General features: G+C 39.8%; 4 protein-coding genes across 6 annotated transcripts; 1 reads left to right on the top strand and 3 right to left on the bottom strand.

Annotated features, from left to right (window-relative positions):
- Positions 1–245: 245 nt before the first annotated feature.
- garem (GRB2 associated, regulator of MAPK1) lies at positions 246–10,697 on the bottom strand. Of its 2 annotated transcripts, none has more exons than XM_080865827.1 (6): positions 10,311–10,697; positions 8,301–8,441; positions 6,909–7,039; positions 3,926–5,113; positions 3,490–3,644; positions 246–3,361 (listed from the first exon to the last, which is right to left on the bottom strand). In XM_080865827.1, exons 1-6 carry the CDS (start codon positions 10,429–10,431, stop codon positions 2,500–2,502), a joined length of 2,598 nt encoding a protein of 865 aa, XP_080721953.1. In that variant the 5' UTR covers positions 10,432–10,697; the 3' UTR covers positions 246–2,499. The 2 variants fall into 2 exon arrangements, with proteins under 2 accessions (XP_080721953.1, XP_080721954.1); XM_080865828.1 differs by having other exon boundaries at positions 246–3,358.
- Positions 10,698–11,330: 633 nt separating this feature from the next.
- Positions 11,331–16,070, top strand: ncf2 (neutrophil cytosolic factor 2). Its single transcript, XM_080865737.1, has 15 exons — positions 11,331–11,640; positions 11,844–11,926; positions 12,070–12,178; positions 12,318–12,452; positions 12,653–12,760; positions 12,994–13,053; positions 13,172–13,215; positions 13,938–14,079; positions 14,242–14,307; positions 14,462–14,516; positions 14,619–14,662; positions 14,752–14,900; positions 14,981–15,092; positions 15,260–15,356; positions 15,448–16,070. The coding sequence occupies exons 1-15, from the start codon at positions 11,350–11,352 to the stop codon at positions 15,537–15,539; spliced, it is 1,587 nt and encodes a 528-aa protein (XP_080721863.1). The 5' UTR covers positions 11,331–11,349; the 3' UTR covers positions 15,540–16,070.
- Positions 16,071–16,600: 530 nt separating this feature from the next.
- Positions 16,601–19,682, bottom strand: dph2 (diphthamide biosynthesis 2). 2 transcript variants are annotated; one of them, XM_080865739.1, is made up of 7 exons: positions 19,562–19,682; positions 19,145–19,301; positions 18,840–18,952; positions 18,286–18,506; positions 17,458–18,147; positions 16,984–17,166; positions 16,601–16,861 (listed from the first exon to the last, which is right to left on the bottom strand). In XM_080865739.1, exons 2-7 carry the CDS (start codon positions 19,292–19,294, stop codon positions 16,734–16,736), a joined length of 1,485 nt encoding a protein of 494 aa, XP_080721865.1. In that variant the 5' UTR covers positions 19,295–19,301; positions 19,562–19,682; the 3' UTR covers positions 16,601–16,733. The 2 variants fall into 2 exon arrangements, with proteins under 2 accessions (XP_080721865.1, XP_080721864.1); XM_080865738.1 differs by having other exon boundaries at positions 19,145–19,669.
- Positions 19,683–19,955: 273 nt separating this feature from the next.
- On the bottom strand, positions 19,956–25,960 carry mcur1 (mitochondrial calcium uniporter regulator 1). The gene is made up of 9 exons (XM_080865740.1): positions 25,577–25,960; positions 23,339–23,434; positions 23,132–23,235; positions 21,525–21,626; positions 21,282–21,323; positions 21,062–21,133; positions 20,778–20,831; positions 20,537–20,651; positions 19,956–20,427 (listed from the first exon to the last, which is right to left on the bottom strand). The coding sequence occupies exons 1-9, from the start codon at positions 25,827–25,829 to the stop codon at positions 20,372–20,374; spliced, it is 894 nt and encodes a 297-aa protein (XP_080721866.1). The 5' UTR covers positions 25,830–25,960; the 3' UTR covers positions 19,956–20,371.
- Positions 25,961–26,095: the final 135 nt, after the last annotated feature.

Below are 26,095 nucleotides of genomic sequence, written 5' to 3'. Positions count from 1 at the left end.
TCTGGGGAATTGATGAAACTCATGTCACAGCATAGACACGTATTTCCCTGGACAGGCAGGCACGCCTTAAAATAATTATTTTGTGAATTATCAATGAATGAAGACTGACTTACACATAAAGCTCTTGCTGTATATCATATAGATTGCGTTAATCGCTCAAACTTTGTGATCAGTAGTAAAATGGTCATGCTCGTTACTACTATGAAGCCTACTACTGTTACTTGACCAAGAAGAAAAACACGAGCACCAGTTAATCCATGTTTAATAGATGATACAATGCAAAAGGGGAAACAGGGAAAACAAGAGTTAAAATGAAAAACAAATGTTCAGAACTCAACTTGTAAGTAATGATGTCAAACCCAGTGTCACAGTTATTTACCTTCTTTTTGTACAAAAAATTGCAACAGTTCATGTAGGCAGTGATCCAGAGCTGAGTGTGTTACCAACGCAGAATGAGCTTTGGTTCCGAGTGCTTCACAACGTTGGATTAGTCGGACACGGCTAGATGTTGGAGTGTTTTCACAGTTCATTGAATAATTGCAGAATTCTTCAATTTAAATTGGCTAATGGTTTTTGAATTATTTCTTTGGCATGCATTTTTTATAAATGAACACTGTGGCATTTTCAATACGCTTAATAATACCCTATAATACTCCACTGCTTTGCATTTCCTTTCCGTGGTCACTTTGGAGTGCCATGGCTATTGCATAAGACATTATGCTATGTAATAAGTTTCCAGGGACAGAAATCATTCTCCATAAAAACAGCGATACTGACACTAACTTAAAAGGAAATACAGCTTATTAACATTATCTTTTGGTCAGTGTCCATGGAGTGCGAAAGAGATTCGTAGGTATTTTCCCCCCGTGACCGAGTGTTATTTTACTGCATGAAGTTAGAAACCCGAGTAGAACCCACATTTTACAGAATTAAAAAAAAAAAAAACAGAAATTTGAACATAAGCTTTTTCTCAATAAAAAATAATCTCAACATTAGTAATCATTTCAATAAAAAAAATTTATATTTAATTTGCACCTACATACAAAATAAAAAAAAATATCAAGTAAAATATGTAACACCCCACTGTAAAAAAGAGAAAAAAAAAAACTGTTGGGTGGGGGGGAAACAAAACAACAGCTATTGGCCAACAGACCAGACCCGAGTTGTACAAAAGCTGTGACTGCTGAGGCACCTTCATGTGTCAGCCATAAGAATGGTCTGACAATAACTCTCCTGCATATTTTGCATCATGTTAAATTACTGCATAAATAACTCAATTCTGAATCAAGGGTATTTTTTAAAAAAGTTACCAATACAAACAAATATTTCATTGTAGTTTATCATTTTCAAGTTTAGCCTACATGCTTCCGTGGTCTGGAGAAACTCCAGTTGTTAGTGTATACTCTCTGACAAAAAGAAAATGTTACGTCAAAATATCAAATGGTTTAAGGTCTCTGGGTTAAGGCTCAAAAAACTATTACTTCTGTCTCGCAAGTATTGTAGGTAACACTTACCAATACATACAGTGGAAACAAATGAGTACCCTTGCAATTAAAAAAATGTAGTGCATTCATTCTCTACATAAACAATCTCATCAATTATATTTAATGACCTCAACTGCTATATTTAATCTGAAATCTACCAAAGTGCATGATGCATTTAATTTTTCATTTATATTGGACGCCAAGATCTGTTGGCGCTTTTGGTTATCTCCATGTGAGTTTAAAAGAAAGGACAGAATTTGGTTAGATGTAACCAATTTCTTTTCAGGCTTAAATAACCCAAAGTGACATTTAGCTGAGACATTTTAGGTTACAATAAGCAGTGTTTAACTTCAGGCACACACAAAAAAGAGCTCTTGCATAGGAAGTGTCACCTTTAAACCCTACTGCAGATAATGACTTAGCGTAGCTAACTGTTATTAGCACAGTTATATTAAGGGGATGCAAATTCTGAGGGAAAACAGAACCCTGTCATGCAGTAATTAATTTTCCAAAGTTAACTATCTCCTGTCACCTGATACCAAACTGGGTTTTCTGTAATTATTGGCAGTTGGCTCTACTATATATATATTTCAAATATTTTCTAGTTCGTGCTCTTTTAAACATTTAGCTATTCGCAGCAAAATTCTGTGACACTCTCCTTTTACAAAAGACAATATTGTCTTCATATAGCTCTCACATTAAAACGATTATGTGGATTTCTTTCAATTCCCTGGCTTAAATTAGTATCTGTGTAATGACACGAATAGGTCGTGGGTGTAAAAGTAAGCAGTTGACATGTAAATGTCTTTGTGAAAGTGCCAAATGATTCCATTCAGTTAGCAAATAGGAGTCATAGACTTTAAGTGGGCATTACCCACTTGTCTTCCCCACCATGTAGTAACAAGAAATAAGTTCATACTATACAAAAAGAAACTCTTTGTGGCTTGATGTGCATAGCATACATACTGAAGGCATGATGTTCTCAGCTTTACAGGAGTTTTTAAGTTACATACTGTTATATCTTGGGTCTCCACCCATTTATGAACTGCATGAGTTTCTTCACCTGCAGTTTGCTTAGCTTGAAGTCCTCAGACAAAATCTCCTCGGTGAGCTGCAGGAGTAGATTCCCATCAATTTTTTCAGACACGAAAAGAGAAACAATGTCATCTGGCAGGCCGATAAATTTCAGACATTTGGAGACCTCTTCAATTGAAAGGCCAGCCAAGCTCGATGGTGGCTGCCACTGTGTAGTGTGAGACAAGGATGGACAGTTAACAGTTGGAGTGTTAGAGATGGAGTGTATCTCTTTTGTTCCCTGCTCATGTTGAGCAAGTGAGGAATATAAAGTTTCCGGCTTACTGTCACAGACTGACTCTGACAGCACATCTGTGCACTTCTTTATGGCATTTGATTTTGGTGTTCTTGGTGGCAAGATCGGGCAGGAGAGGCTCTGCTTAGTGTTAGATGCATCTATGAGCTTGTCACTGTACATTTCTGAATTGCAGCTTGAAGATTTGTTGCAGAAAGGACTCAGAGATGCTTTCGGCAAGTTAAAGTCCTTACTGCGGTGTGCATACTCTCGGCCATCAAAGTCAACAAGGCTGGTTGTACAGGTTTTTGGAGTGCTTGGGGTTCTCTTTCTGGGGTAGCTGTAGTAACTTCGACAGGTTGTAGGCAGAAACTCGTCCATGCAATGCGAATCCCCTCCACTGAAATGATTTGGCCAAGACAACCGCGATAAAACTCCATCTAACGGTGAGCTACTACATGGCGAAACAGCCTTCGGTTCAGTGCTGATGGAATTAGCCCAGCTGCAAGGGTAGCACACATGGCTTTGCTCTTGTGGGTCAGTTCCTTCTTGCTCACATGTTCCACTGCTAATGGAAAAATAGTAGATTAATTTATAGCATAAGAATAGCCTCATACATGTAAACATAGAAAGGTACAAAACTTGATATCTTACAGCATTTGTTTTGAGAATGTGGGTGAAAATTTAAATTCTTACATGTTGTGGAGACCAGAAGAATAATAGGAGAGGGTTGGACTTGGAGACCGAGTTTCTTGCTGCCGTGGCTTCAAAAGGACAGGCACTGATGGTATCTGTTTCAGGCCTCGTGGTGGGATTGGTGGTGCATTCAAAAGACGACATTCTTCCTTCACCTAGGATGAAAAGAGTTTGTGTTGAAACAGTAACTAAAGCTTATGTTCTTACATTACAGTCATTCTTCAAAGAACCCTCAGGTTCAGCTTTTTATCTGCAACAGCCAATCAAACTTGTTGTTTTCAAGTAGTTTTATTTATTAATTTACTGCATAGTAGCTACTCATGCTGGCTTTTGCTGTAGTATTAAAATACATTTGTTGTGAGCACGGACGCCATCAAATCAACTAACACTCCAATCCTAAGACCGAAAACTCTAAAGTACAATAGATTATACTCACAGCTTCAGACTTTGGTGGGACTGGTGGAGGAGCAAGAGGCACATCAGAGCTGGTTATGGCTCCCAGAGGACAAGTGACTGGGTTTGTCAGTGCAGCTGTTGTGGCACAGTCACTGTTGAGGCCTCTGATTCCTTCGCTTTGAGAGGGTTTTGGAATCTGACTTCTCAAGTGATCCAACCACAGCTCCTCATAGGGAACATCCAGCTTGTTGAGGGTTGGTTGTGGGTTTGTGCAGTCCAACAGCTCTGGGAAAAAGTGTTCATTCTCTTCTGAAGGATGACTATCAGAAGGCATAAGAGCCCAATCTCCGCATGGCATACAACCCTGCAAGTTGACCTCACTGTTACCGTGCAGGTTGCTGCCATACACACACACAGACAGTCGGTGGAAGGACTGGGTGAGTTCATCTCGGGCGTAAGTCAAAGAGCTGGGAATTTGCATATGATTGGGACAGCCGCTTGAACTCCCGCTTCCTCCACTGCTACAACTACCATTGCCACTGCTTTTTTTGGGGCTTTTGCCATCTTCATTCCAGTCTGTTCGTACGTCCCGGACAGCACGAGAATAGTCATCGATATCAAACTGCTCCTGGCAGAACGCAAACCAGCGATGCACCATAGTATCTAACCACAACTCTCCTTGCAGCAATTCTTCTGGAACAATAAATCGTGGCATGGCTATATGAAACGGAAAATGGATAGGGATAATTTTATTGCTTCGCAGAATGCAGCACACAACCACTGTTTTCGTCTGAATGTTGACCAATTTGTACCGATGACCCTCCCTAATGAGGTGGAGGTCATACTGGTTGCGGGGTGGGGTGCTGGGTACTGTCACATTGACCGGGAGACGGGTTTTCTCCACGATGTTCCTGATGTTGTGCTCCCCGTCTTGCATCTGAAGCTCAAGTGGACTGCAGGTACTGAACCTGCCTTTGCACTGGAACGGCAGGCTGATGCTCTCATTGGTGCGATGGTTCATGCAAATCAAGCAAGGCATCTTGCCTCGACCGATCTTACTGATGGAGTTCAGCTTTCCAATCTTCTTAAAAATGGTGTTGAATCTTGATTTTTCTTTGAAGCTTTTGGCATAAAGGATCTCAGCTTGGCCCATTAACGTCAGTTCATCACCAGTGTTTAGTGTTATGTTGTAAACCTCTGTGTCTTCATTGCATTCCCCTGAAGCCATCTATGAAAACATTACATACATGAATTTCGATATACGCAATGAAATGAATCTATTTTACCAACCTTAACTTGGAAAATTTTAAACTTTAACTGGAAATCTACAGTTATGAAATACTCTTGGTGGAAGCGTTTAGAATTATAGCTACAGTGGGGCAAAAAAGTATTTAGTCAGCCACCGATTGTGCAAGTTCCCCCACTTAAAATGATGACAGAGGTCAGTAATTTGCACCAGAGGTACACTTCAACTGTGAGAGACAGAATGTGAAAAAAAATCCATGAATCCACATGGTAGGATTTGTAAAGAATTTATTCGTAAATCAGGGTGGAAAATAAGTATTTGGTCATCTCAAACAAGGAAAATCTCTGGCTCTCACAGACCTGTAACGTCTTCTGTAAGAAGCTTTTCTGTCCCCCACTCGTTACCTGTATGAATGGCACCTGTTTGAACTCATCATCTGTATAAAAGACACCTGTCCACAGCCTCAAACAGTCAGACTCCAAACTCCGCCATGGCCAAGACCAAAGAGCTTTCGAAGGACACCAGGAAAAGTATTGTAGACCTGCACCAGACTGGGAAGAGTGAATCTACAATAGGCAAGCAGCTTGGTGTGAAAAAATCAACTGTGGGAGCAATCATCAGAAAATAGAAGACATACAAGACCACTGATAATCTCCCTCGATCTGGGGCTCCACGCAAGATCTCATCCCGTGGGGTCAAAATGATCATGAGAACGGTGAGCAAAGATCCCAGAACCACACGGGGGGACCTGGTGAATGACCTGCAGAGAGCTGGGACCAAAGTAACAAAGGTCACCATCAGTAACACACTACAACGGCAGGGAATCAAATCCCGCAGTGCCAGACGTGTTCCGCTGCTGAAGCCAGTGCATGTCCAGGCCCGTCTGAAGTTTGCCAGAGAGCACATGGATGATACAGCAGAGGATTGGGAGAATGTCATGTGGTCAGATGAAACCAAAGTAGAACTTTTTGGTATAAACTCAACTCGTCGTGTTTGGAGGAAGAAGAATACTGAGTTGCATCCCAAGAACACCATACCTACTGTGAAGCATGGGGGTGGAAACATCATGCTATGGGGCTGTTTTTCTGCCAAGGGGACAGGACGACTGATCCGTGTTAAGGACAGAATGAATGGGGCCATGTATCGTGAGATTTTGAGCCAAAACCTCCTTCCATCAGTGAGAACTTTGAAGATGAAACGAGGCTGGGTCTTCCAACATGACAATGATCCAAAACACACCGCCCGGGCAACAAAGGAGTGGCTCCGTAAGAAGCATTTGAAAGTCCTGGAGTGGCCTAGCCAGTCTCCAGACCTCAACCCCATAGAAAATCTGTGGCGGGAGTTGAAAGTCCGGCGACAGCCTCAAAACATCACTGCTCTCGAGAAGATCTGCATGGAGGAATGGGCCAAAATACCAGCTACTGTGTGTGCAAACCTGGTAAAGACCTATAGTAAACGTTTGACCTCTGTTATTGCCAACAAAGGTTATGTTACAAAGTATTGAGTTGTATTTTTGTTATTGACCAGATACTTATTTTCCACCCTGATTTACGAATAAATTCTTTACAAATCCTACCATGTGGATTCATGGATTTTTTTTTCACATTCTGTCTCTCACAGTTGAAGTGTACCTCTGGTGCAAATTACTGACCTCTGTCATCATTTTAGGTGGGGAACTTGCACAATCGGTGGCTGACTAAATACTTTTTTGCCCCACTGTATATATTATTATATTATATTCATAAATGTCACATAAAAATAGATGGATTAAATGTACCTTAACATTGAAAATGATTTCCTCCATAACATATACCCTTTCAGGGAAAGCTTTGGCCACTTCCTCCACGCTGTTGTAGTACTGCACAGGCTCTTTGACATCTCTGTCCTGCTCAAGCAGCTTGAACTGACCTACGAAAAGATGGAAAAGACACGTCAATGGTGTTTTGCATCAACACAGACTTACAACTATAAAATCACATAATTTATTTTTGCCTTATATATTTTAGTGAATAATTCTTCAGTTTAGGCAAAGATGCATCATCAAATATCATATTTGATATCTGACAATGCGCAACATATAAATACTGTAAAGTACTTTCAATGCTCGGATAGAGTAGAAATGCGCTTTATAAGAACTACCGTAAATGTCGGGCTATAAGCCGCTACTTTTTGCACAAGCTTTGAACCCTGCGGCTTTTAGTCAGGTGCGGCTTTTCTATGGATTGTCCGTGATTTTTGTCATATCGTAAGACGATTTGTTTTGTTTGTTCCGCTGTTGTACGGCACTACGTTGCCTGGCGGAAGGATCGGGGTTCAAGAGTGGTATGTTAGTCACATGTCCGTCCGCCAGGCAACGTAGTGCCGTACGAAGTAGCGCGAAAAACAAACTTCAAAGTAGCGCTACGCGTTCAGCGGGAGTCGTGGATGATGAGCGGCGATAAACTTGCAAGTTATGCCCAAAAAGCAAGTTATGCCCAACTCCACCGGTGGATTCTGACAGCGTGGAAAAGTGTGAAAACATCCACGATCACCAACGGATTTTGAAGGGCTGGACTGCTGCATGATGGAGAGGAGGACACCGCCACGGCCCTTCTGAGGGTGTTCGACTCTGACACTGACAATGAGGATTTCTTTGGTTTTGAAAGTGACAACGAAGGAGAGAAGAAGAGTGGATGACGAAGCCATCCTGAGCCTGTTTGTATCCGACACTGGAGGAGAGGACTTTGGTGGTTTTAGTGCGTAGGAAGAAGAGAAAGATGGTGGTGAATGACTGACTTTTCTTCTTGTTAAAGCTGTGTCACTGCACCTGAGCCTAAAAGGTAGGCCGAATCTATTGTTCTGGTGTGCTGTAGGTTATTGTTATGTACTACATGTGCAAATATGTACCCATAACTTGTTTTTCAAAATATTAATAAAAGTGATGTCTCCAAACAGCCATCTCTTTCCTGACAATTCCCTTTGTGCATATTCTCTTACATATGATAAGTCAACATTGAAACACCTGCGGCTTTTGGTCAGGTGCGGCTAATGTATGTACAAAACAGGATTTTCCCCTGATTTTAGCTTGTGCGGCTAATATTTAGGTGCGCTTTGTAGTCCGGGAAATACGGTAGTCCATTTACCATTTACAAGACAAACTAAATAAGCATAGACTGTGGCTGCATCTCACCTTCATAGTGAACTGGGATCTCTATTTTGGGCCCAATGACATAATGTCCCTCCTCCAGACTGTGAGCAGTAATAGTCGTCCACTGACGACAGGAATGAATCAAGAGGTAGTCATTGTCTCTGAGCCCTTCAACCAGCTGACCTACAGAAAGTAAAAAAAAAAAAAAAAAAACCACACTATTTACAGAGCAGAAAACAGCATAATTTGCATAATTACAACTTTAAATTAACCGCAAAGTAAGCACTGAACCATCCAGCAACAAAACATCTAAAACAAAAAATGTTTATATATGTTTTTACCAGGTGGTGTCTTGGATGTGGGTCATGAGAGAACTATTGAACCTTAATAACTCAGAGAACAGGCCATTCTATTAAATATCACTTTGAGAAACACCACTGCTTTCATACCACTCTTTAGCCATACAGTCTGCTCCATTCAAACTGAGGCATTGGATTACCAAGCACATTTAAAGTCACTATGGATTAGGCCATTAGTCAATGACTAATGGCCTAATCCATACCTCTCTAAAAAGCATGCTCTATCATTCAAAGTACAATACACCACTTTAGTTCTCCAGAAAAGGCCAGGCATGTGTCAGGGAGATGGAGAAAATTATTCAAATTATTAATGATACATAATAGCAAAGTGCAGGGCACAGTCAGCATGTTTATTTTCAGGCATACTGAGGGTAACATAGTTTTAAAGATGCACTTTCAGACCCAGGACTGTATCAGAATCAGTATTATTTAAGTATTCTGATTCTGATAAAGATACACGTTCAGACCCAGGATTGCATTAACATATAGTTTAGTTAGAGGGATAGTAACAGTACTGTGCAAAAGTCTTGAGCCCCCACTCATTTCTTTATTTTAGTAGGAAAATGGGAAATGGCTGCAATATGTGCAAACATACATGGAAATACAGGCTATAAGGCAAGTGCAGAGTTTGTACAACTCTAACAAAATTGAAAGTCAATATTTTATTTGACCACCTTTGTTCTTTAACACGGCCTAAACTCTAAGGCAGCCTTCTTGTAATTTCTTTACACCAGTTGCTGCAGTTCAGCCTCCACCCTATTTAACAGGTGGCTGTAGTCACTCCTGACTTTCTCTGTACATACTCACAATGCTCTGAACCAAACATTTCTAAATTGCATTCACTGCTCCATCAGACCTGATGCTACTGATTTTCAGTCAGGTTCTTGGTTAATTTGGTATTTTTTGTGGACTCAACAAAATAAATGGGAATCGGAGTGTATACACAACACTGGCTGGTCCCTTTAAACGATCCCTTTAAATTAGGTACTTTTTTGTCCTTGAAGAAAATGGTCAGATACAAGACCTAGAAAAACCTTGAAAAACCTTCAGAAAACCTGGAGAACTATTGCTCACGACCACTTCAGAAAATGCAAATCTGGCAACTTCTAAGCAAATTATGAAGAAATTAGTGGTGGCTAAATACTTTTGCACAGCACCATAACATTATCATGTCTTAATTCTTAAAAACAAATAAACAAATACTTGTCTTTTTGTAACCAAAATGAAGACAATGATGCTTCTCAGCTTAAACAGAGCAACTAGGTTACGATTTAGTTATAAGATTGGCATTGTGACTCAGCCTGCAACAATACATCTATATATTAAGAAAAATGGCTTTCCAATGGTGGAGCTAGACAGTATGTGGTACAACTCATCAGTCGTTGCAATACAGTTTTTACTAAACCTGAAATAACTTCATTATAATGATGACTATAGGGTTTACACGTTTAATACCAAAAAAGGTGAGATGTGCACAACGGATGCAAAGGTATTACCAAAAATAAACCAAAAGAAAAGAGAGAATAAGAAAACGCTTATTTTGTAATGTAAACTAGATCACGCTGTTGAGAAACGGTAAGTCACACTGCTAAACTCAATCGCAAAGATTTGTTACAGCTTAAGTTTGCCTTTGCTGCTAGCTAGCAGCTAACAAGCGCCTGCGCTGATGGCATGAAAAGGTAAAGTTACTTGCCGTTATCCAGCTTGACAATTTGAGGCAACTTATAATTACTGACGAGTTGATCTAATGGTAAGGACGTAGTACTCCATGTAACTTCTTTTAAATTGTTGTACAACATTGATCCAAGGTCCATTTTGCTAGATTACATTAGCCAACAAGAGCTAGCTACGTGTAAACACGGTCACAAAAGGCTACACTAAGCTAACGCACTAAATAATGTAGCGACTCTCCGTCCGCGGTGTCACATCACGCATGGCGTGTTTCTTAATAATCTTCGCATTTTTTCCTTTAAATTTGCCTACGTATCATAAAGAGTCGTTGTCTGATAATGTAGCAGAGCCATGTTTGTTTAACTACCGATGGGGCCAGCGCTAGTTTGGATCAGCCGGAGGGAGGCAGCGCGCAAGTCGCTCTGCTGTGATTGGTGGAGAGAGCCAGCGTAGGTGGGCTTAGGCGGTAGAGAACCAACCACAAAGCAAGGAAGCTGGAATAGTTTTCTTCTGAAGGTAAAGAATACATACTTTGGTAAACAACAGAAGAAAACCCATCAATACAACTGATTTCATTTACAATACAAGTGAATTAATAAAGCTGTGCTAGAGTGCAAAGCTTGTACTAGTAGGTCACTATCGTTTTTAAAAACATTAAGCCGGAAGTTGTAGTTGTTTCTGATAACTAAAAGACAACAAAAAGAATACCAACTGCCTGTTTCAAAGTGTTTTTACCTGGTGCTGCAAATCGTGATTCAATAAATAAATAAACAAATAAATATATAACCCTATTACTTTCAGTCTTTCTTCTTATCTTATCCTTGTTTAATGACACATCATTAAGTTGTTCTTGTGCAATCACATTCCCTACACCCTGTCTGTCAACATTCCTGGTAGAGGAAATCTATGGCTAAACATCACACGTATGACATATCTGGTGATGGGAAAGTATAACAAAATCAGATTAGCTTTATTTAAACACCAAACACAAATAATGAATTGTCATGTAACATCACATTGGGAAAAAGGGGACAACCCTTTAGCTTTAAGACCTGGTGGTAATGTGTTATTTATATACACCAACAATGACTTTCATCACACTTCCTCTTCTCAATGGTACAAATCAGAGGAACTTCCTTACTGTGGTCTATAGCTCAGTATACTCCAAACCTGCCAACATGTCTTTTGTGGACACTCTGCGCCAGTGGGATGAGGCGGTAACTTGCGTCAACAGACAAGATTTCTCCAAAGCACTTGAGATTTTCTTGGGTATTCAGGAACCAAACTCCAAAATTTATTTTGACATTGGCTGTCTCCATCTTCTTGACCAAGACTTTGATGCTGCTGAAAAGGTATGTCTGATCTGCAGGCTGAAGCATAAACACACAAATATTAACAGCTGTCGTATCAGCAAATTAGTCCAAACAAGAAACTCTTTTGATAGTTGCTGAAATACAATTCTCCGATATGCTGCCTGAAAGCGCAAGTCACTGAGAAAGGAGAAGTAGACCTTACCATGTTTTCTAGAGGAAGTGACAGTTTCTTTGTTTCTCAGGCGTTTGATTGCAGCATACGCAAGGATGAACATTTGGCCATTGCCTTCTTTCAAAGAGGAATCACTTTTTACAAAAAGAAGAGGCAAGACACACCTGTCTTTTTTCTTTCTTTCTTTTTTTTTAAAAAAAGGACCATATTTTTTTTTTATGTTTAATGTTGTGATTTAAAAATGCTTAATAGTATATCATATGCAAATGTTTTAACTTTATTGTCTCTACATAAAGGTATGAGGAGAGTTTAGCGGACTTCCAGAAAACCTTTAAAACACTCAGGGGCAACCAGCTGATAGATTACAAAGCGCTTGGTCTCAGATACATACTATATGCTTGTGATGTGAGTATTCTTGATTCTATTATTAATCCTGAACATTACACCTAAATAATTCATTTGATGTTATGAGCTGTTCATTCATAATACAACTTAGCATTCTTTTTTCCTGGCCAAGGACACAAGCTTAACAATGTCTCCACAGGTTCTCCACAATATGGCCCTGGTTGAAGCTGAGCTGGGTAACTGGGAAAAGGCCCAGGAACACCTCACGAAGGCTCTTAACTACAAGACAGAGGCCAGGTTTAATATCATCGACAAAGCTCTGCAATCAATCCTAGTGAGTTGTGATACAATCACTTTTGTCAACCCATTTAAATGTGATTATATTTATGATATCAAATGTAGTAGTTTCTTCATTCCATTAACCTATATTTGGTAAGTTGATATGGTTTATTCTAATTTTGCTTTAAATCAGGTGACAGGATAATGATATGCACATGACTTTAAGTGTCACTCACACTGAAATTTCACCAACAGAAGCAGAAACTTTTCAAACTGGTCGAGTTCCAATCAAAAGAGATGTTTAAACCAAATAAGCACTATGTTGCAGAGCTGGAGAAGAAAGACTACCTGGGCAAAGCAAAGGTGACTCATTACCCAGCCTGTTTTATCTAATCTAGTGTGATTATAAAGTTATCAAAAGTCAGCATCTCTACACACACACACACACACACACACACACACACACACACACACACACACACACACACACACACACACACACACACACACACGCATATATATATATATATAAATATATAGAGGAGAAATTATTGTTGAGTGATATCTATAAGCCACTTTCCCCCCGTTATCATCAGGTCGTTGCCTCTGTTGTTCCTCAAGATGAGTTCTCTGGATTTGCCCCATTGCAGCCTCAGGTGACACGCTGGCTTTTATTGGCTATAAAACTTTACAGTTTGATGATAGACTGAACCTTTACATACCCCTGTGTGTTGCCATGTCTGTGATGGACTGTGTTTTTTTTTTATTTGATAGGTGCAAGATGGTCCAACTCGTCCAAAAGAGCCTGAGGTTCTGAGGTATGATAGTCACTTTGGATCCATGCCGATTTGAAACTCTTTAAACAGAAATGATTTTAGTATTTAATGATGTTGTAGGTGGCAAGTTTTTGTGATATGTGGATTCGCCACTATACATGTTTACAACGTACAAATACAAAATGTGGGAAAGCATGAGACATATCTATGAAACTGTGCTTTCCACAAAGAGAAAAATGGGACTCAGAGTGTAGGTTTAATAATTAAAACCTGAAAATAGACATGTACCGTTACACAGAATAGTGGCAACTTTAACCTTTGTGTCTTATGTCTCTTCAATTTCACTTCAATTCCATTCAGGTTTACACAACAACAGTCGCCTCAATGTGTTTTATATTGTAAGGTAGACCCTACAACAATACATACAGAGAAAAACCCACCAATCATATGACCCCCTATGAACAAGCACTCTGGCGACAGTGGGAAGGAAAAACTCCCTTTTAACTGGAAGAAACCTCCGGCAGAACCAGGCTCAGGGAGGGGCGGGGTGAGAGAAGGAAGACAGGATAAAAGACGTGCTGTGGAAGAGAGCCAGAGATTCATAACAAGTATGATTCAGTGCAGAGAGGTGCATTAACACATAGTTAGTGAGAAGAAGAAATACTCAATGCATCATGGGAATCCCCCAGAAGCCTACACCTATTGCAGCAAAACTAAGGGAGGATTCACTCTTGATGCTATGTGGACATTTCTTGTGTTTACAGGGTGTTGGAAGGAGAACCGCACACTGTGCTCTTTGAGTTTATTCCTGAGACCAGTGATGAGCTGGCTGTAGTGCCGGGCAATATTGTGTTTGTGTTGCAGAAGGGTGCTGACAACTGGGCAAATGTGGTCTTCAATGAAAGAGTAAGATCTCCACATCTGCCACTTATTGTACAAATTTTAACACCAGTACACTGTGTTGTTTTTATGCACTAAAGCCAGCATTCATATCATGTACTTTTATCACACAATTAATGCATTGCTGGTGTCTGCTGAGAGTAAACATGGCTGTGATGTCTTTCACAGAGGGGGCTTGTTCCTTACAACTATCTGGAACGTTTGGAAATCTCCTTAGCTTCTAACAAAAACAAGGTAAGCATTTATTTGTCATTATTCTCAATTGTTGGTGTCATAATCAATGACTCTGGTAATGTCAGCGCTTAAAACATTGTAGTTTCCTTTCCAAGCTTTTAAAATAACACAGTCTTTACTTTTCTTTATTTTGAATGGGAACAACTATAAACAGGGAATAACTCCGCCTCCAAGCCGACAGCCACCCACCAGACCTGAAAGGATACAAGGTTGGCTTTTCTGGTACAGGATACAAAAATTAAATGAGGATTTTCGAATGATATCTGAGCCTTATGTGAAAAATCTAATTTTCCATATTTTCTTTATGTAAGGTCTTACTCCAAGTGAAGTCACTAGTGGAAATCGTCAGCGACAGGTATGCCAACGCAAAGAAAATGAGAAGTACTGAGATGTTTAATTCTGGCTGTTATTTTAAGTTCTTTTATTTCCTCTCATCATTTCCAGGAAAAACAGTCCACAGACAATTCATGTATCGTCAAAGTGCATTTCAATTTCAACTTTGTCGTCTCAGTCCCGTGTGGGTCACCCTACACGATGCTGATTGAGAAAATCAGCAGGAAACTGAATCTTCCTTCTTCTGCAATCACCTTGAGGTAGAGTGCATAATTAAGAAAACAAGAATGTTTGGTATGCATTGTTTGTACTTACAACTGAATACCTTTACTGGGTTTAGTTTAACCTCTGAGGCAAGTGAACAAAGTGTAATCAGTGCCAACACAGAAATGGAGGAGCTGTGGAGCCGTGCCAGCGGTGGGCGTGTCACTTTGTGGTGTAACACCAAGGAGGTAAGAGAGCAACCATCTATTGCCATGTTATTGCTGTTGTTATAGTAACAACAGCAATATTCCCAGTATTAGCGATACTGACGTAGTTTTAGTATCTTTTTGTTTTTGCACTCCTGTTATAATTTCCGTCTACACTGATAACCATTGTGGATCTTTGGGGATTTCAGGAGGAGATTCACCTGGTGGCACTTCACTCCTACGAGTCATCAAATCCCGAGGATCTGAATTTTCAGCAAGGGGATAAAATCAAACTGCTCTCTAAAAGTGAAGCTTCATTCTTTTATACGTCAAACATACAGAAACTCTACAATTTGATGGAATATATGATTCTAATTCACAATTTGTTCATCTTCAGTTAACCAAGACTGGTTGGAAGGGCAGTGTAACGGGAATACTGGGATATTCCCTGCATCCTTTGTGGAAGAAGTTCCTGCGAATGGCCAGTGATTTATGGCCAGGTTTGCTAATCTGTTATAAAAGCTGAAAACACTGATTAACAACTTTTCAAAAGTTGTTTGCTTTGGTGATAAAATGTGCCACTTCTTTTGATATACCAAGTCCAAATATGATGATTACAATAGCTGATTATAAATGCTTAAAATGTTACAATTTCCACTTATGTACATTATTTAAATGACTTTTAGTCAAAAATTTTAAGTCTGTATCTTTGCATTTATGTGGCTTCATATGAATTTCACCTTTCTTCATTATGTAACAATTTAAAAAGAGCACTATATAAAGACTTACTATCAAACTTTATATTAGAAAAAACATAAAAAAACAGGACTGCATTTATTTTGAGGTCATCCTGACAGGCCTGGTCCAGATATCACAGGTATGTAGGATGTTGCAGCATGGAGTCAGTTTCATTAATTCTCCAGAACATTATGTGTACAATGTTGTGCAAAAGTCTTAAGACACCCCTTATTTTTTCTATGGAGCCAGACTTTCTTGTAATTTCTTAAAGGGGTCTTAAGCAATAATTCTTCATTTTCCTAGTAAAATACAGAAATGAGGGGCGGCTCCACACTTTTGCACAACACTCTTATTTAACAATGTAAAGCAAATAAACACATGAAATGCAAAGGTTATATGCATTTTACTTATTTTGCTAAAGAAAATGAAAAATATGAACTGTGGGATATTTTAATACGTTCAGCAAATTGTTTTCTTTTCTTTGCAGTGTTACAATTTCCTTCTGCTATAAAGCTCAAACCCAGGGTCAGCGTAGAGGTCATAAGATTTGAAAAGTGCATTTTTATACTTAATACATTTCCACTTCATACAAGGCCAATTTCCTCCAAGTTGCGTGAATAATTTAAGATGAGTGGTCATCTGACACTTGGGCTATTTTTTTCTAACACTCAGAGATCAAAATACATTTCAGTCATTTCCTGGTTCAGAGTAACAACCTTTGGTCTGGTTATGATGTCATAATACTGTAATCACTGAATCACAGATTCCTATAATTTAAGTAATGCAGTATTAAAACTACCACCGCCTGGTACTGATGTTAATAAAAAAAACATTTAATAATCACATTCTTCTTCCAGTAAATACAGCTTATATGCTATACATTTGGTACATTGATAGGTTATTTATTAATTTACCAAAGACATTGTGGATTATTGGTAAAAATGATCACGACGATGTTCCTTCCTCCTCGTAGGCTATAGCTATGCCTCTCCTGCCCTCTACTGCTTTCACCACAGGTGTCTCTCCCAGCTTCTGCTCTAAACCGATCCAGCTTCGACCTGCAAGAAAAGATGCTGGAAAAAAATAATAATAAAATGAATAAATAAACACTTGTAGTGTAATACAAGATATTCATAAGCGTCTACTTTTGTATAGGAATTCACGCATGTTGATTAGGTGGAGCACACTGTCATACCAGCTGAGTTTGTGTTTGCTACGGTCAGCGTCTGGTTCCTCAAGACCACAGAGGACCCATAGGCCGGCTCTGTAGGCTCACTGCTCAGGAGATTGTGGCTTCGCAGAGCACCAGTGATTAATGAAACGTCACTTTCATCCTCCTCGTCCTGCTGATCAGCCAAAGGTACGTGACTCTGTCCACCTACAGCAAGTTTGGGAAGAAAAAGGTTAGACGTGGCAAAATGAAACTACATTACACAACTGATAACAGACATATAGAAACATTTCCTGAAGGGTAATGGCCGCATGTTTGATTTTGCAGATTTGCGTCTACTCTCTAGATTAAACCTGGGCTCTTTTGCTTGTTTGGAGAACACGTAAACCACTACACTACGAAGCCATATAGACAACACCATTAACATCCTTAACATTAATACAGAACTTTAAGAGAGTTCATTTAAGAAAAGCTGATGTGAAAAACTCCCAATCGCACCTGGCAGGAGATGTCGGAAGTCTGTGACATATTCCTCTGACCATTCCCTCTTCCTGTTGCAGGCCACCTCCATCTCAAACGGCGTCACTACAGGTTTTAAAAACCCCCTTGAGTCCAAAAGTGAGCTCTCTGGACATGCAATTAAAACAAAGATGTCAATTTCAAGAAAGTTTGCCAGTTTGGGTACGTTCAGCTTCCCCATGGCAAACATGTAGCTCTTCTTGCCAGCTCTCTTGATGGTCTCTTTCAGCTGCTCAATGATAGAGAGGTAATCGGCAACCCCCAGAGTCCCAACCAGGATGCCGACCACATTGGCATCCTTGGCCCTTTCTATAGCATAGTATCTCTTCATCAGAGCGCGGCTGATGCTTATAGACTCGACCTGCCCCTTCGCTGTCACAGGGTCAAAAGAGCAAAACGAGCACCGATTCCAAGTCATCATGAAGTTTCGCAGGGTCGCTCCCTCCTGGCCCACATAAAACATACTGCAGTCCGTGACGCTTAAACTGCTTTTCAAGGTGAACTGACGTCCAAACTGATAGATGACCTGGCCATCGTCTTGGTCAGAGAGACGGGCGTCATCATCTTGTCTTTTAATCTGCCCATGACTGTAACACTGCTCCCCTTCAACAACAATTTCAGATGCAACAAGGTTTGGATACTCTGGTGACAGTAGAGCCAAAAGACCATCTGAGGGAGGAAAAAAAATAAAAATGTATACTGGTAAATATCTGTGGACAGATGGGACTGATCGAAACACAAAAATCTGTGTTGAGACATAGTAATTCGAAGGATCACACAAACTTTTCAAGGTGACTGCAAACTTACTAATGGCATGAGCATAGTTGACATCATAGAGGATGATTATGTGACTGTGTCTGTCAGGGTAGAGTTCTCTGAAGGAGGAGGCACACTTCTCCACATCTACTGCTCTTTGCTCAAAGATGTATAACAAGGGCAGCCTTCTGGATGGGCTAAGGCAAGCACTGCCATAGTGCACAATGCAGTCAGCGCCAACGTGTTCTGCAGCGACCTCATCCACACAGCAACTGCACATGAGAGTTCAACAAAAGTGTTAAATAAGTTAACACCCTTACTAGATGAGGAATTTCCTTGCACACTGTTTTATATAACACCGAATGCTTCTTTTATATCAAAATAAAACTCCCAGTAAATATTCTCATGTACTGAAAAACAGAGCTGAGATTTTGAATCCAAAGTCTGACAGGTCTGGAGATGTTGACAAGTTTGTCAAAAATATCAGTGAATGCAACCTGCCACCAATTTTAAAACCCAACTTTACTTGATGACTCAAAACCATTAAAAAAAACAGTGTTGCATGAGTGCATTAAAGCAATGATTTCTTAAATCTACTGTGTTACCTTCCATAGGATGTATCACCCAAAATGTATGACTTGGCATTAGTGTTTCTCTCGATCTCTTCTGCCACTGCAACTGAATCCACCAACAGCTCATCGGGAAACTGCAGAGCTACCTGCACACACGGCAACCAATGTAATAATAATTAATAAATAAAGTATAAATTAGGCACTGTTTTATATTTTTAAACTGCAGTTGCTTTTAATTAAAACAAGACATATTAAGAATATTTGGCTACTAGGCCATAAATGCTTTTGTAAACAAAGGTGAGTGACATCTAAGAAAGTAAAATGTTGCTCCTCCTTACCTTTTCAAACTGATGCTCACTGATGAAGTCGCAGGTTTTTTTAATCTGATAAAACTTTTCCAGGTCATCCGCAGGTGTGCTCGTCTTCACTGCAACTCCCACCACACGCTGAATTACAGTTTCCGAGCTGCTGCTAAACGCACCAGCCATGTCTGTGCTGTGAACCCGTAGAAATGCGTGTAGAAACACAGTAAACTGGATTCAGCAACCCAGATATTTTAAATGAAAATCTGACAGACGTTAACGAAAGTCATAACACTGAAAAACAGCACATAGTGCGGAAAATGTAGTTTAGCTGTCTGCTAGCTTAGCTGGAGCTAGATTCCCTATAGGTGTCCGCGGAGCCTCTAAACAAACTAAGTGCTATTTCTAATCTGTCAGGTTGTGTATTTGTAGGGCTACACAACGTATACTCACAACTCAGAGTCATGGAGTTACTTGTGGACTTATAAATGTTCACTTTACAGCTACACACGTGTCAATATGATACTCCATCCTTTCTGCTGAGGGAATGACTTCCGGGTCAAATGTTTTTCAAAATAAACTTCGCCTGGCACGATTAAGAAAATACTTTTTGTTTCGCTCGTCCGGTATTCACAACCTCATCAAAAATCTCTCTGCTATCACTCCTACAACTCTCAATTCTAGATGACTGAGTTGCAGACATATAGGTTTCCCATTATTGTAATGCTCAAGGAGTACTGATAGATTTTGAAAATGGAAAGGAAAGCAGCTCAAGCTTCCTTCACTTCACTGCCCACCTGTACTAAAAGCACAAACCTCACAGACAACAGCTAGATCAATCTTACATTTATTGATAATACATTTTATTTAAATAACACGTAATATTTGTCCCAGAATCTTTCACATATTTCTGAAAACGACAAAAAAAAAAAAAAAGTACAAAAATCTTTGTGCCTCAGTATTAATATTATGTTCTCTCCAGTATTTAAAATTACTAAGTGAATTGTCAACTTGGTTCCAGAAGCCATAAAACAAGACAATAAAAATTTAATTAAAAAACTGTCTGGGTGGTGCGGTAGAAATTTTTGATGAATGAATGTATTTATCAAATAACTTCCACGAGTGATCGGTGAAGGAGCTGGTCCTTCCATAAGTTCTACTTGTAAAAAAGATCACCACTGCCCGGGAAATAACAAATCATAGCACATTCAGAGGATGCAGTAACAATTCAAGTATTATCAAAGTCAATGATCAAAGTCCTGATTACATCCAAACACGATAAAAACCCAAGACCACAGTGAGGCACGTAAACACTGAACCTGCAAGAGAAAAAAAAATATCACATGCAATTATTTGTACCAGCTGTATCTGTAAGAAAATAAAAGATAGAACGTGTAACTACAACCCATATTTAACATGCATGTGTACCTGCAAGGTATTTTATAGTATCCAGTTTATGAGACTCCAACATGGTTTTCAATCCAGCCACTTCTGTGTCTATTTTCATGTTTGTCTGAGTCAAATAGCGCTCCTGTTCTGCAGTCTGTAAAAAAGGCAAGGCGATAAAGACCCATGATAAATTAAAAGCAAGCATTAAAAACCTTTAATGGAGAATAGAAATAAATGACTGAATGCAGTGTGCTATAAACCCAAATGCATGTATACAAACCATTTCCATAATCTCAGTTCGTGTTTCTAGAAGTTTCTTCTCATGCTCTGCTCTCTGAAAATAAAATGTGATTTCATGACACCTTTTGTGATACGACATTGGTAAACGCTCCTTTGCACATGTAAAAATAAATGCAGGCAATGTTTGTGTAACTGTGACACCATGGCATAAAATGCAAACATAATTATAGGCAGAACTTCATGTGGGAACAATAAAGTCGTGTAGTTTTAAATTCAGTCATTTTTTTCCAAACAATAATTGAACTGATCTCCTCAAACACGTACCAATTCTTTCACTTGGCTTTTCTCCAAATTCATATCCAACATATTGTCTGACTGCACTTTTTTCATTTCATCCTGCAACGTTGTAAAAAAGAGACACACAAAAGAAAGTCAAAACATTTTTCTAAATGGAGATTTCAACCAAGTTAAGATAAATCAAATACGATCAAGGAATGGGAAAATGCTATTCATGAAGGTTAATACATTCACAGTAATCACTTACAGCTAGTTGGACCTTGAGCTGGAGCAACTGGACCTTGAGTTTCTGGGAGAAAGGGCAAAACACTGACACAGTCAGATTAAGTGGAAGGAAATCGTTGGCACAAACACACTGTGCAGTCATCCCTGTTTCTACTACTGACAGACGAAACGATCAAGTCAAACGTGATACACTGTCACTGCAGTAAGTGATCTTTATCGAACAAATAATTTTTCTTCTTAAAACAACTCCGAAAAAAACATTTACCTCATTTTCTGCCAGCAGAGCAGAGAACTCGCTCTTCTCAAGGATCACCATGTCCTTCTTTACAGCGGCTATTTGAGACATCACACGCTGCAACATGATCTCCTGCCAAGATCGCACAAAACGTTAGAGGGTTCACGATAAAAATAAAGTACTGTAGTGCGAGTGGAACACACTAAAGTCAGAGCTTTTAGAAAAGTTATTGCCGCTGTGGCTTTGACAAGCACAGCATGTGGTGGGGATTTAATTAACACACCGATATCAAACCATAGATGGTAATGTGAAGTATATGATAGCCTTGATCTTTCACTTTATAGCCTTTACCAAGGCTCTGGGAGAGCAAAGCATTCACATACAGCAAAGAGTGGTTTAACCTATAGAAATCCTTAATTAGTGAAGATAAATGGGTGGATACCAGAAGATGTAAAATATTAAATTATAACAAGACTTAGCACTTATTTTTGTCCTCATATGCTTTCTCTAGATCCACAAAAAAAGTGCAGCAACTCCTCCTCCTCTATACTTCTCCATCAAAACAAAGCAAACATCACACCTGTAGTGCTCTTTCTCAGCATGAAGCAGTACTGCAGTGCAAGTGGAAAACACAAACAAATTATTATTCTTCCTAACATAACTACAACAACTCGTTCCCATATCTTCATGGTATGGATCAATAACTCTATCCTTCTGTAGTTAGTAGAGCTCAACACGTGACCCTTTCATTCTCCAAAATTGTGAAACAACCTTGATATAAAGTCCACTGCCATCTGTTACTAGACATTTCCATATTTCCACAGGTTTGTCATCTGGACCTACCACTTCTCCAATCTTCATTATCTTCATAACTACACCCACCATACTAAACCTTCTCCACTTCCTGATCCATCCTCCCCTCTCTTTCATTTCCTTCTTCCATCAGCTCTCAAAGTACTCCTTCCATCTTCCATCCTGCTGCACATCCTTTCCAGCTTAACCTCCCTGCTTAGCCAAATGATACCAGTCCTTTTCTCTTACCTCAGTGTCCAGCCTCACAGTCAACTCACTCTAAGGCCTTTAGATATGAAGTCCAGGAAGAACTATTAATCATGTACAAGCGATGTCATGGTGGCTGCCACTTGGAAATCCCAGCGATATATGGATTATGGAATTTTTTTAACATTAATACCGACTTAATAAGAAGTGGAATATTATATTATATTATAGCTAGAAAAGGGGGGTTTTGAGCAATATTTTATAATAAGATGTAAATTTTAACATTAAGAAAAAAAAAGATATTCCCATATCACTATCAGTCTTAACATTGTTAAAAGAGCCAGTAAGAGTGATCACGGAGAGCTGTATCACAGATCGGCCTTATTCTCATCAGACATTCCAGTGCCATGAATTTTCAAAAGTAACTCATCACGGACACCAACATCAAAGGTTTCTAGGAACACAAGCACTGTTTGTATTTAACTACACAGGTCAGTGTTTTCATAGTACAATGACCAACCCAGCGATCCTGGTTCACTGACCTTTACGGGACCAGAGAAAAAGGCTTGTGAGTGAACACACAGAGGAAACACAACCAACGCCTGCACACAGTGCACATTATTGTACTGCTGTCTCACCTGCTGCACTTTGGTTATCATGTCACTGTAAATGACATCCATGTTAGAGTTTGTCATCTTCACCAGTACGCTGACCATGCCTTCAGACTGAGATGTAGTGAAACCTGTTCATAAGAGAAAAAAAATATGTTCTTATAAATGAAATCAATGCAACCTACTATTTTAAAAGAAATATAATGCTGTAGCTTTTTTAATCGAACAACTAACCATTTTCCTCAAGGAGTCGCACCACTGCATGCGTATCAAAGAACAGCTTCTGGCCTTCAGCCTTTGGTACGTCTGGTTTTAGATCATACTGGAAAGCTTTGACAGAGGTTTTAAGAAACACAGCATTTTAGAATGACCTCAACACTGGAATACACATAAATATTAACATCTTGTTTAGGTTGCTGTATGTAGCTTTTGATTTTTTTAGTCTATTTATTATCTGAAATGAACCGTTCCATTTGGAATCTCACACACACACACACACACACACACACACACACACACACACACACACACACACACACACACACACACACACACACACACACACAACCAATTTCCAAAAAATTTAGGATGCTGTGTAAAATGTAAATAAAAACAGAATGCAAGTGATTATATGTGTCTTATGTAAATGTACTTGATAATGATGGTGCCCAAGAACCACCCAGCACCTGGCAGAGCCCCAGATGCAGAAGATGTCCAAGCCACCCTTGTCTACCACCCCCAAGGCAGCAGGTCAGTGACCACAGTGGCCACATGGAGCAAAATCATCAAGCACCCACATCCAAGGGACAGACAGCAGCGTCCAGAAAGGAGTGACAGGGAGGGGGGATTACTCACCCTCCATCATCAAGTCCCACAGGGAACAGGGAACTATCCCATGTTTTTTTTAGATGTGTTGCTGCCATAAAATGAGCTAATATTTTCCATTAAATATTGAAACATCTCGGTTTAAACATCTGATATGTTTTCAGTGTTTTCTGTGAATAAAATATAGATGTATGCGATTTGCAGACACCTGCGAACTAATTAATTATTATGGAGGTAGCCAAAGTTTAGCACCATCACAGTCCACAAGTTGACTTTTATTTTGACATGCACATGGGCTACAGTAACTCAGTTACCATGACAAAATCACAGTACCTGTAGTCATTTAAAGTCTCGCGTGAGAGGGTTTTGAATAGTGATGGTAAATTCGATTCTTTTTACTGAATCAAGTTTTAATGAGTCACTCACCAAAGTGAATCGGTTTTGAGTCATTTGATTCACTGTCAGTTGACCAGAGTGCAAAAAATGTACATTTTCACTCAAACTTAATTTGTTTCTCTTTTCATGTAAATCCTACTGCTAAGATGAATGATTCTAAAAGAAAACAACTATTTTATAGAGCAAAAAAGAGCAAAAACATTTCTAAAATTAAGCAATTTCCTATCAAAATTGCTTAATAAACATTTATTTTATTAGTATTTTCCTTAAATGTGTTAAATATATATTTTCTCATCTAAATGTCAACTGAGCTGTGAGCCAGGGGGCGGTAATGAGCCTTAACATTGGTTGCCAACCAAGAAGAAGAAGCTGTGAGCCAGGAGGGAGGGGGTGAGCGAGTCCTGAGTAATTCGCTTACGCTTACGATTCAGCACAGGAGGGAGGGGGTGAGCGAGTCCTGAGTGATTCGCTTACGCTTACGATTCAGCACAGGAGGGAGGGGGTTAGTGAGTGAGTGATTCGTTCGCTCTATGATTCAGCACAGGGGGGAGGGGGTGAGCGAGTCCTGAGTGATTCGCTTACGCTTACGATTCAGCACAGGAGGGAGGGAGTTAGTGAGTGAGTGATTCGTTCGCTCTATGATTCAGCACAGGGGGGAGGGGGTGAGCGAGTCCTGAGTGATTCGCTTACGATTCAGCACAGGAGGGAGGGAGGGAGCAAGTCCTGAGTGATTCGTTTGCTCTATGATTCAGCACAGGAGGGAGGGGGTGAGTAGCTCAAATGTGCTGTTAGCATGTTAGCAGAGCGATGCTACTGTGAACCGAGGAGCTATTTTCTTGATGTGAGCTTCTACTCAGGGTTTTTTCTTCCAGTTCAGAGCAGAAATTTTTTTGTTACGATACTGGATGTTGTGTTTTTCTCCACAATTTTAATTATGAGCTAGATACATTGCTGCTAACAGCAACAGGGATGAGTCAGTGAGTCAGTTGGGCTTGTGAATCATGATTCATGAGTCAGTAAAGTGATTCTCGAGTATTGAACGATTCGTTCATGATTCGCGCATCACTAGTTTTGAAGGACGTATGATTGCGGTCTTTGGAAGAAACGAAGCTCCAGTTCACTTGTGCACTTTATGTAAACTAGGTCATCACAGCTAAAAACTGCCATTTTTATGGGTCGTGGCGACGTTTGAAGTGGCAGACATGCAGTTAAAGACTGTTTGATACTGTAAGCGTAAGCGCTGTTTGTTACCTCTCACGGACATCCATGTCGCAGCAGACAAATGCGTAATGTTCACTCCAGGAGCTCGTCTCCATCTCAGCGGTGTCTTCTCAAACTTGCTAAATGACGGAGTGAGGTTACACTGAGAACACGCTGAGGCTCTGACGAAAATCGATGTCGCTGCAGGCACAAAAATGCTAGCTCTGTCTTGAGGATCATACCACTTTTCTGGGTGGTTAAAGTTAAAAAGTTTAAGTCGAGACTGGCACTGTTTAAGCACCATCGTCAAGGAGAGTGTGTCCCACTAACAGCGAGTTTTGTTTTTTCTTTACCAAGGCTGTACTTCCGTCTGTGAAGCGCCTCAGATGATAAATTTTCACAGTCACGCCTGCATCGACCCTTTCACCTACTGTTCTCCGGACTACAATTGAAACTGACAAAGAATCGTCAAACTACCGGTCACGCCTTTCAAAATAAAACACCTCTTTTGTCATAATTGATTAGGTGCTAAGTCATAATGGGTATTTTATGTACAATTAGTACCAGTAT

This window comes from Rhamphochromis sp. 'chilingali' (assembly GCF_963969265.1).
Source record: "Rhamphochromis sp. 'chilingali' genome assembly, chromosome: 18".
NCBI classification, from domain to species: Eukaryota; Metazoa; Chordata; class Actinopteri; order Cichliformes; family Cichlidae; genus Rhamphochromis; species Rhamphochromis sp. 'chilingali'.
This window is presented reverse-complemented; position numbering and strand designations above follow the sequence as displayed.

Excerpts from the sequence above, each read along its gene's own strand:
- garem (XM_080865827.1), bottom strand. The coding sequence starts at position 10,431 with ATGGACCTTGGATCAATGTTGTACAACAATTTAAAAGAAGTTACATGG. Across the intron at positions 8,442-10,310 it reads AATTGTCAAGCTGGATAACG|GTCAGCTGGTTGAAGGGCTC; the intron begins GCAAGTAACTTT and ends TACTTTCTGTAG. Across the intron at positions 3,645-3,925 it reads TCCCACCAAAGTCTGAAGCT|GTGAAGGAAGAATGTCGTCT; the intron begins GTGAGTATAATC and ends TTTTCATCCTAG.
- ncf2 (XM_080865737.1), top strand. The coding sequence starts at position 11,350 with ATGTGTTATTTATATACACCAACAATGACTTTCATCACACTTCCTCTT. Across the intron at positions 12,453-12,652 it reads AAGCTCTGCAATCAATCCTA|AAGCAGAAACTTTTCAAACT; the intron begins GTGAGTTGTGAT and ends TTTCACCAACAG. Across the intron at positions 14,901-14,980 it reads TCTTCTGCAATCACCTTGAG|TTTAACCTCTGAGGCAAGTG; the intron begins GTAGAGTGCATA and ends TACTGGGTTTAG.
- dph2 (XM_080865739.1), bottom strand. The coding sequence starts at position 19,294 with ATGGCTGGTGCGTTTAGCAGCAGCTCGGAAACTGTAATTCAGCGTGTG. Across the intron at positions 17,167-17,457 it reads CTTCCGACATCTCCTGCCAG|GTGGACAGAGTCACGTACCT; the intron begins GTGCGATTGGGA and ends AACTTGCTGTAG. Across the intron at positions 16,862-16,983 it reads AGCAAACACAAACTCAGCTG|CATCTTTTCTTGCAGGTCGA; the intron begins GTATGACAGTGT and ends ATTTTTTTCCAG.
- mcur1 (XM_080865740.1), bottom strand. The coding sequence starts at position 25,829 with ATGGTGCTTAAACAGTGCCAGTCTCGACTTAAACTTTTTAACTTTAAC. Across the intron at positions 23,435-25,576 it reads GACATGGATGTCCGTGAGAG|CTTTCCAGTATGATCTAAAA; the intron begins GTAACAAACAGC and ends CCTCTGTCAAAG. Across the intron at positions 23,236-23,338 it reads GCGACTCCTTGAGGAAAATG|GTTTCACTACATCTCAGTCT; the intron begins GTTAGTTGTTCG and ends TCTTATGAACAG.